Source organism: Lygodium microphyllum, chromosome 17 (genome assembly GCF_053477565.2).
Source record: "Lygodium microphyllum isolate KBCC chromosome 17, Lygodium_microphyllum_v1.1.10, whole genome shotgun sequence".
NCBI classification, from domain to species: Eukaryota; Viridiplantae; Streptophyta; class Polypodiopsida; order Schizaeales; family Lygodiaceae; genus Lygodium; species Lygodium microphyllum.
This window is the reverse complement of record NC_141151.1, coordinates 4037387-4047500: the sequence shown is the minus strand read 5'-3', so window position 1 is coordinate 4047500 and position 10114 is coordinate 4037387. Positions and strand designations below refer to the sequence as shown.

The 10114-nt window shown below is 42.4% G+C and overlaps 1 protein-coding gene across 1 annotated transcript; it reads left to right on the top strand.

Annotated features, from left to right (window-relative positions):
- The first annotated feature begins 3945 nt into the window (after positions 1-3945).
- On the top strand, positions 3946-8990 carry LOC148021522 (uncharacterized). The gene is made up of 5 exons (XM_087696928.1): positions 3946-5710; positions 5805-5951; positions 6038-6103; positions 8161-8229; positions 8328-8990. The coding sequence occupies exons 1-5, from the start codon at positions 4451-4453 to the stop codon at positions 8397-8399; spliced, it is 1614 nt and encodes a 537-aa protein (XP_087553054.1). The 5' UTR covers positions 3946-4450; the 3' UTR covers positions 8400-8990.
- Positions 8991-10114: the final 1124 nt, after the last annotated feature.

Sequence of the window (10114 nt, the reverse complement as noted above, 5' to 3'; positions counted from 1 at the left end):
AGATTGCAACTCTACCACCACAAATGTGCTCCTCAAGTATAAGTCAACCAAAACTCAACTTGTAGATGATAAATGTGACACATACTGGGGGCCAATAGAAACCTCTATTGGTTTGTTATAGTGATCAGGAAAATTTGAATGCATTTCTAGTTACTTGTGGCTCACTCACGCTAAAGTAAGTGGTTTTGAAAAACAATGGCTTCTTAAAATGTAGGAGAAAGGTAGTGTTCCCTTTTAGTACTTTCGAATAAGAATATTTACTCAATTGTCAATGTCAACCATGGCAATGGACCCCAAAGTGAGGGAGAGAGAAACAATTTACTTCGATTTTGAGTTGATTGTTTTTTGAATGACCATTGTTACTTGGGTCTCTCGAGAGGGGGAGAGCCAAAGACTAGATGGAGTCTTTCCTATAAAGGAGAGGTAAATAAATACTACAAAGAAGATATATTATGGATAAGAGATATGATCCTTGCAAGATATGGAAGGAAAAAGTAGCATGGAAGCATAATGGAATTTAGTAATACACTTTGAATGAAGAAGAAGGTAAATAAGAAGACAAAATAAGATGACCACACTCAAGAGCATTGTGCGCTAAGACTTTTACTTATAAGAGTAATGATTGCAACCATTCTATTAAATACGTAGAAAAATGAAGAAAGAAATCAAGAAAAAACCCACAAAACTAGGACCCAAATATCTAATGATGTTAATATCTATCTCACAACTAGCCAAGTATTTCCATGTAAGCATTTAAAGGGACTAGTCTCTATAAGCCTTAATGATTTTGACTAATAAGGAACATGGGTGCTCATGTCCTCCCTTAGAGAGCAAAATCAACCACTATTTGCAATCCATTATTAATTTCATGTTTCATGCTATAACGAAAGAGCCATCCCTCGAAGTAAATAGACATTATGATAGTTTACTTAGTCACAATCAAGGCCTTTGAAAAATTCATTCAAACATCCATTTGACATGCTCCTAGTAGCCAAAAGGAGAATAATCAAAGTAACCTTAGCTATTAAGACAATGTTTATTGATTACTCATATGGTCCAACTTTACCCTTGTTAATGTTGTAAATTTGTTACTCATATGATACATCTTTACGCTTGTTGAGGTTGTAAATTTGTTAGATAACTAGGGTCAATCATACAATTGCCCCCTTCATTGGAGTCGCAATATTCCAAATTCTTTGTCATGAGGCAAACTTCTTCAAAATCCCATCTCAAAGGACTCTAGGTCAGCATTCAATTAAAATCTTTTTTTTCAAGGTATTATGATAGTTTCAAATATATACATGAAAGTCTTCTCTAGTTCACCCTCATTCATCATTGTTAGTAGGGATTTTACCTCTTTAGACCTATTTCATGTTATAAGTGGTTGGTCCCTTCATCGTGGTCCTAGTATTCCAAATCTTGAGTTCTTGAGATTACCATTTCAAAGGACTTTAGGTTGGTATTCAATTATTGGCTTTTGCATGTAAAGATATTATACTTTCTTTTATGGTATATAAAAGGCTTTTAGGGACTTCTCCAATTCATCATTGCAAATCACAATTAGAAAGGATTTAAGAACAAGCCTTTTGGTTCACAAAAGGAGACAAAACATGTACTCTTTGGGTAAGTTCTACCCTACCCTAACATTCTCCATGCATGCATGATCAATCGATTTTTAGTTTTGATGATCAATTTTCAAACATTACCACTTCAAGGAAAAAACTATGGTGTGATGTCTTGATGTGAAAAGGCTACAAAATCAACATGCCTAAATTCCTTCGATTAAAAACAAGTGCACACAAGGCCATTTAAACTATAGTAGTGGTTGTTCGCATGCATGAATATGTGTGCACATGCATGCACACACACACATATGAGAGAGAGAGAGAGAGAGAGAGAGAGAGAGAGAGAGAGAGAGAGAGAGAGAGAGAGAGAGAGAGAGAGAGAGAGAGAGAGAGAGAGAGAGAGAGAGAGAGAGAGAGAGAGAGAGAGAGAGAGAGAGAGAGAGAGAGAGAGAGAGAGAGAGCATGCATTCCCAAATTCCCAATTATACTTTTATTGGATATAACAAAATATAAAATATCAGTTATGCCACATGTCCAATTGACTCTAGCTAACTTGGGGTAATTTTTGAAAGCTTGAATAGGCAAGTCAAAACCGTTACCTAAGCATGCCCTTTATTTGCAATTGACTCTAGCTAACTTGGGGTACTTTTTGAAAGCTTGAATAGGCAAGTCAAACCATTACCTAAGCATGCCCATTATGGGCAGTGCTAATGAAGGCTCTAGTAAAGTCAAAGCTAGAGCTCATGCAACTAATGTGATAATACTTCAATTCACTAACTTTGGAGGATATAGATTGATGAGCTTCTTCTTTTTGAAACACTCATGGGTGCATTTTGCTAGATGATGCAAATGAAATTGTCACTCCAATATCATGTCTAGTGCCTTCTGTATGTGATTATGTTGGCACATATCTACCATTGGCCCTCTTACCTATTATGATGCAAACTACTTTGGGCCTTATAAGGGAGATTGTTAAGAATGGCTTGCAAAGGGTTTATTGAGTTGGTAACTATAGTTATCACTCCAAAAAGTTCATTTTTTCAACTTAATGGGGGTCTTTGAATAGTTGTAGCAAAAACAATGATTAAGAGTATGAATTGCATATTCAAGGAAGAAGTAAGAGAAGAGTAGGACCTCAATATCACTCAACTTGGTAGGTTTACCATATAAATTTGCATCAAGAAAATAATCAATTCTTTGTAAGCTAATCCGTGACATTGAAGGAGAGGGACATAATTTATATATTGGACATTGAGTCACTCAAATATCATAACCAGGTAGTTAGTGCCTATTTAATTGGGAGCATATCAAACAATTAATATAAAGTTGTTAGCATATTTGAACAATCTTTCTATCAAGTTACACATCGATTAGATAGATTCCGCTCATACTAATTAAGCGTGTTTTCTATTAGATACACTCCAAATGTCATTGCTCAAATCCCCATAACTCTTTTAATGAGTCTCACACCTAAGAGCCTAAGGCACTAAGTTTGCATTAGGTTAGGAGCTTTGTAAATGCGCACACTTTGCCTTTGCACCAGCATAAAGTGAAGACATCATTTTCTAGCACTTTGGCCTATCTTTAGGGCAAAGCCATGGTTTAGAGGTAGGCAGCTTTTCTTTATCATGTATGGAAAAGGAGAGGATCATGTTGTTTCTTTCTCAATCAGCTTCCCTTTTTTGAAAGTCTACTTTACCGTCATCAAGGTTAGTTTTCACTTTCGATGAAGGAGAAGGTGATGACATTGGTGATGCCGATGATGTATAAGGGATTGCCTTACTGCATATGCTGGTTTGCCCAGAGTAAAGGACCAACGACATGGCAGCTTTCACCATGGCATTCCACTCCAATTATGTGACCAAAATCATTGTCAAGGTGTTCTACTCCTTGCCAACTCTTGTCAAATATAGCTACCTCTTTTCAAGTGATGCCATCTTCGCGGGAGAGAGTGTCAATCCAACTCAAATAGGGATGTTGAAGGTTCTAGGGAGAGGTGGTGGGAGAGGGACTCAAGTACATGTCACAATACTTAATCATGAATTGCTCATGTGTAAGGCCTTATCCTCCACCCAAATTTCCCTTAGAAAATCTAAGGCCTTGTCATGCAAATGATAAAATATCCACCTTGACCTGATCATTGATGCCTTTCACCTGGGTCTTTCTTTGAGGGTACGAATGCTAGTACACACACATTCTCTCTCTCTCTCTCTCTCTCCCTGGTATTTTTTTGTTACTGAAAGGGCAAAAGTCGTCCCCCCCCCCTTTTCTTTCTCTCTCTTTTGTGATATCTTTTGTTACAATAGACCACACAATCAGATCTCTCTCTCTCTCTCTCCCCCCCCCCCCCCCCTTTCTATAAACTCTACACAACACAATCAGATCCGGTGTCTCTCTTTGCTCGAAAGGTCTCCCTCTGGTGTCTCATGCCTGCTCTAAAGGGCGAAAATCAGGATTTTATTATCTTCTGTTAAATGACTGTGTGAGCCAGTCGAGACTCTCTCTCTCTCTCACTCTCTCTCTCCCTCGTCTGTCTGTCTGTCTGTGTGGTCTCTCCCTGTAGACTGTAGCCTCTGTTTCTTGACTTGAGCCAAGAGCAACAGAGCCTATTCTTAGCTAATAGCTCTCGTGCAGCCCCCCTTTGGAAGATATAAACATATGTAAGCGCCTTTTTATCCGGGAGAGAGAGAGAGAGAGAGAGATGGTGGATACTGTTCATGCTTCCAGCTGCTACTTAGGAGCTTGCCTTCATTAACTCCTTCCCTTCTTCCTACCTGCCATGAATGAAGAATTCCCCCTTCCTTAACACTATACTCCTCCTTATTAATTGATCGATCAGCCGGTATCACCTCATCCGAAAGCCTTGATTTTTTCCTGCCTCGGCTATGGCGGATCTGTGTGCCATGGAGTTCGAAACAGGCCCCTTCCGTACCAATAGCCACCGTGCAACATTCGGAGCCAGCTGCAAGAAGCCATTGGAGCAGCAGCCATCGTTGCTCCTCCAGCAAGGCTTGCAACCGCAGGCCTCCACCGCGAGTGGCCTGATGCGCTATCATTCTGCCCCTAGCTCTATCCTGGCTAGCCTTCTGGAAGATGAGGCTTTCCTGCTCAATCACAGAGAGTTTAGACCCCTCCCTGCTATAGAGGAATCAGAGTTTGGACAGCTGCTCTCAGCTAATTCCGGTTATGATTTGAGTTTCTCCGCGCATCTTTGCGACCAGCGGCCTTCCCACCATAGCTTTGCAGCTAAAGCTGTAGGGCCTGCGATGAATGCACAGACGGCCCTTCATTATCAACAGCAGCATCAACACACAGAACATCACCAGCAGCACCATCATCAGAAGCAAAGCTTCCAACATAACAAGCAACAGCCAGTACAGCCCTATCGCCACGACGAACGGCATACACAACAATCCATACCTGCTGTTATGTCATCGCAACATCCTCAGTTCAATACTGTAGTCTCTTTGTCTGCTATCTTGGAGAACAGCCTTGAAGTCCCACTAGACAACTTCTGCGCATCCCTGCCTGTTCCGTCGGAGGCCAATCACATCAAACCTCCAAGCATGATCTCTCCTGAAGATGCGGTCAAGCAGCCGGATGCGGGAATCAAGCAGTGCAGCTCTCCAGCAGAGTGCAATCCTTTACGGCAGGGTAGCTCTCCTACAGACTTTTTTGCACCACTTACTGAGGATAGCAACCGAAGGTCTGCACCTGTTTTCTCAGACATACAGAAGATCGTCGAAAGCATGTCAGCAGAAAGCAGCAAAGCCAATCCATTTCTACAACCCACCACAGGTGCAGTGGAGAGTGGATCTGTTCAGTTGGTAAATCATTGTAAACTCGAGGTCTGCAGCACGGTAGCTCCTAGTGGGTCTTCTCCTGAGATCCTTGAAGGTGGCTTGATCAGACACAGTAGCTCTCCAGCAGGCCTGCTTTCCCAATGGACCAGTGATGGGATGTCTACCATTAGTGAGAGGATGTCCACGTCGGCATCATCAGGAAACTCATCTGAGGATGGATCCTTTGATAGAAAAGGTGCAGGAGTCTCCATGTTGGGGAGTCATCGAGCGGGGGCCTGGGATGAGGTTGGGACAAGGAAAAGAGGAAGGGGCAATGAAGTAAAGCTGTTATATGGCATGCCGGTAATGGTTATCTTTAATGCTTGCATGTGATCTTCTGTATAGTTCTGTAGTTTATGTGGGATTATCACCTCACAGCTGTGTTTCTTTTGCACAGCAAGGTTCTGCAGAGTGTAATGCTTTATCAAACCAATGTGGGCTAGTGAGTGTTACAAGTCTGGATAGATCCTCGTTTGATGCAGTCCTCTGCAAAGCAAGGGCCAAGAGAGGCTGTGCCACTCATCCACGTAGCATTGCAGAACGGGTTAGTTGTTTCGAAAATATGGAATACATGCATCTCAATGTACCTGTTTTATGACTGAGCTCATACACACATTTCTTGTACTATAGGTTAGGAGGACAAAGATCAGTGAGCGTATGAGAAGGCTACAGGAGCTTGTGCCAAACATGGATAAGGTATGGTTATTTTTGTTCAATTGACGCAATAGCGATGACCAATTCCGGTGGGATGAAAGCGTTATTGGCATGCTTCTTTTTTGTTGCCCTTTACATATTTACTGGTTCTGCTATCAGATGCATGGGCTCCCTGCTGTGTGTCTGTTTGTGCATGTGCACATACTTGTGCCCGGTGAGCACATGCATTTTTGTGCATGTATGCTTGTGCATGTTTGCACATGCGTATGCACATCATTATTGTGTGCCAGAATGCAAGGGATTTATGAACATGGATATTTTCTACTGTTTGGTTTCTTAAGATGGTGCAAAGTGAATGTAGATATTGCAGGGTTGCATGTGAAGCTGTAGAATGAGCATGCCCTAACCTAGGAACTGTATGATTGGTGAATGGTAGTCCCATACTTTTGGTAGCCTGAGCATTGAATGGTATTTGTTCGTCATTTTAAAAAGTAAGAGGGAGTGACAGAAGGTCCTTTTGATGCAAGACAGGAGGATGCCAGTTTCTCTGTTGATTGTTGCAGGTTGGCTTGTGAAGCTCTAGCCTTTAGTGTGATGATGCCTAGGTTAGGAGGTTATTTCCTGACCGTAGGAACTGCATGGTCCAAACCTGTTTGAGGTAGTGATGGTGCTTTACTTCTGTTAGCCCAGCATCATGTACTTCAGGAGAATGTCAATGTTGCAGCTTGGTTCGTGAGGTTATAGTGTGGGCATGCCAGGTTATTCCTAGCATAGGAGCCACATTATAGGCAAGAGGCGAACCTGCTACAAGGCACCGAGAGTGCTTCACTTATGGTAGCCCAAAGCACGTACTTACAGTTCACCACTTTGACTCCCCCTTTTTTCCCCTACTCTACAAACCTGCACTTTTGTGCTAGCTCTTCCTGGCATTCTTACAATTCTTGATTGAGGAAGGGTGCCTCATAGATCACTGCAGGCCACAGTGCCTCCCTCTTTTGCAATGTCACTGCTAAATCGATACATGTGATGAGACAATCTGTCTGACTTCTTCATAAAGAGAAGAGAGCCTTTATATATTCCATAGGCATGTGATGCTTGAGTTTACCGACACTATTTGCCAGTGCTCTTCTGAGCACATTCATTCATGGCTGCCAGGTACTGGTCACTGCTATCACCTCTCTCAGCTGAGTTAAGCTGATTATATGTCGTTTGCCATCTGACATCTGCAGAGTTGTTCAGTTGACTCTCTCATCTTTCTATAGAGTGCACAGATCTAACCAATTCCAAACAAAGTGGGAAGACAATGTTGGGTGCAATGGTAAGACTGACCTGCACTGGCAGAGACCTACTACTGTTCCACCTTATGGTATCTGCTGCAAAGCCTGTAGCTGGTTCAGTAGTGGCCTGTAGTGGCTCAAGTACTCTCTGGAGTGCAAAAGGTGGAAGCATTTTTTGTGATTCTTCTATGATAGCTTTGCGTCTTGGCCACCAGGGGCTGGCATATAATGACAGTCCAGAGTTCATTGAGTCACCTGAATTGCAGGTAGGGAGAAGGGGAAGTTGTAGTAGATACTCGAGACAGTGGTGTCCATGTGCAAGACAGTGCCCTCTTTGCGACATTGTGTGTTCCGTTAGAGACAAGAAGGCAACCCTGAAGCCCTAGAACAAGAAGCTGATTGCACATTTACATGCACACTCTGCACACGGGAGGGAGGGGGATGGTCTTTTAGTGGTATCTTTTCTAGACACTGGTAGTTGAAAGCCATCATTGGGATTTGTGATCAGATGTGTGAGATAGGGCTTGGGAACCACAAAATCCGAATATGTGCAGCTACAATTACGTATGCTCTCAATGATGAAATTGTTTTCATTCAACTGTCATGGCATTCTCAACAGGGGCTTGGAAACCAAAAAACTGGATGTGTGCAGCTACAAGCACATTTGTTGCTAATGGGGAAATTGATTTTGTCAAAGTGTTATGTTGTTCTCAACTGGGGCTTGGGAACATACAAACTCAGTACATTTTGTTGAATGCTGAAATCGTATATGTCACCAGTTCTAGTGTCATTCTGAATTGGCAGCACTGTTTTTTTGCACAGCAAACAAATACTGCAGAGATGCTGGACGAAGCTGTTGAATACATTAAATCTCTTCAACGTCAGGTTCAGGTATTGTTGGGATGTGTTTATTTTTTCTGCAGATGCCTTGATGAAGAAGTACTTTAGACAGACTTGATCTGATACTGACGAGGTCTGTCTTGGTGCAGGAACTGACAGAAAACCGACCCAAGTGCAATGGGATGTGCAAGCAGAAGGGAAATGCTTCTGTTGATACATGAGTTTGCTGTGTAGGAAGTAGAATAAGTTCGGTAAAGTCGTAACTTGGGTGACTTGGTCTCCCAAGCTGGTATATCAGTGTCCTGTTATTGTGTCAAGTGATACCATCTCTAGAAGCTCACATAAAGCCTGACTGAGCCATCTCACCTGATCTTCACCGCTGAGTGATACCTTGGAGCACATATCAGTCAATCTTGAACGACCTGGAATAGGATGATGCCATCGATCAAGAGATTTGAAGTTCATGAAAGAGGAGGCATCGCAACTGTGATAAAGAAAAGAATTTTCTGAGGAGTCTTATGTACAGTATGATATAAAATTTGGAGGAGGAGCAGCGTCCCATCTTGGCTTTGGAAGGAACATCTACACCAGAGCAAAGCACCCCATAATCAAACTATCTTAGTCTAATTCCTCTGAATGCTTATGATCGGTACAAAGGTGCTTCCTTGAGACATGAAGGAAGTGGGCGTAATCCACTCCCTTTGTTTAGAGGATCCTTGTGTAGATGTTATCCTCTGTTCTGTCCTTCCAGGAGCTGTAAATAGTTTGTCCTATGCTCGGCAGTTCTACTAATGGAAAGTCCAATCATATCCCATCTCTGCTCCTCTTTAAAGGAATAAGTTGAAAGAAGATATGAACATTGTTTGTAGACCTTGAGCTAATCCAAGTGGGGTGGCCCTATTCTGAAGTGCTGGCTGAGATAGTTTATGTTGAGGCTACAACCAAGAGGTTGGTGGTTCAGGCCTTGTGTTTATAGACATACCCCTTGATTTCCACAATTCGTATACTGGGGTGCATGCACGTGGGCACAGGAAGGGTGTGTGTGTGTGAGGTTTCTTAGGCTGGTTACACGCTATTGTGGACTGACAGAGCAGTGCACAAAGAAGCTGTGTTTTTCGGGTGGCGGACACATCTGGGCAGGGGATCTTCCCCATCCAATGTTCCATGTCGAGGTTGCTGAGTTGTTGGAGGACCGGTGGGCTTTGACCAATATTAGTGTTGTGGTTTGTTCCCATTTTCCACAATTCTAGGTGACTGCATGGATGTAGGTATCGGACTTCAGAGCTTCAGGTGACTGTTTGTTTGACTCACAGAAGTGCACCTCCCTCTATACATAGCCCACTCCTATGCACTTGGGGTGCTAACCTACTGACCCAAGTTCATTTCTCATCGTTTTAGATCTTTTACATGATTGTGCAGAGTGTAGAGGTGGAACCCTAGGCCTTCTGGTCAACATTTGCTCAGCCGCAGAACCTGCGTTACACTTGTTTGGTTTTATCTCTCTCTCTCTCTCTCTCTCTTTGTTTTCTTTTTTCTCATTATCAAGTGGCTTGTTGTATCAACCTGTTGACCTGGGTTCAAATTTCCCATTGTATTTCCTACACTAAATGACCATGGGAATGTAGGATTTGAACTCAAGACCATCTAGTCACCATGTGTTTAACTTAATCGAGGTACACCCGTTTGGGCAGGTTTTCTGTGTGCGCGTGCGTGAGTGCGTGTGTGTGTTTTTGCAAAACCACCAATCAATAGGTGTATGATGTGCATGTTTGATACCCTTGTAATGTTGTCTAGGGCAACACCTAGCTTCACCTTTAGTGAAACCCTTTCCTTTTTGGGACACTTCTCAATCTAACAATGTCAAATAATGATCTTCAAAAGTCTTCCATCTGTCTTGGGTTGAAATAGAGTTCTCTCTAAAAACATGTCTTTCATT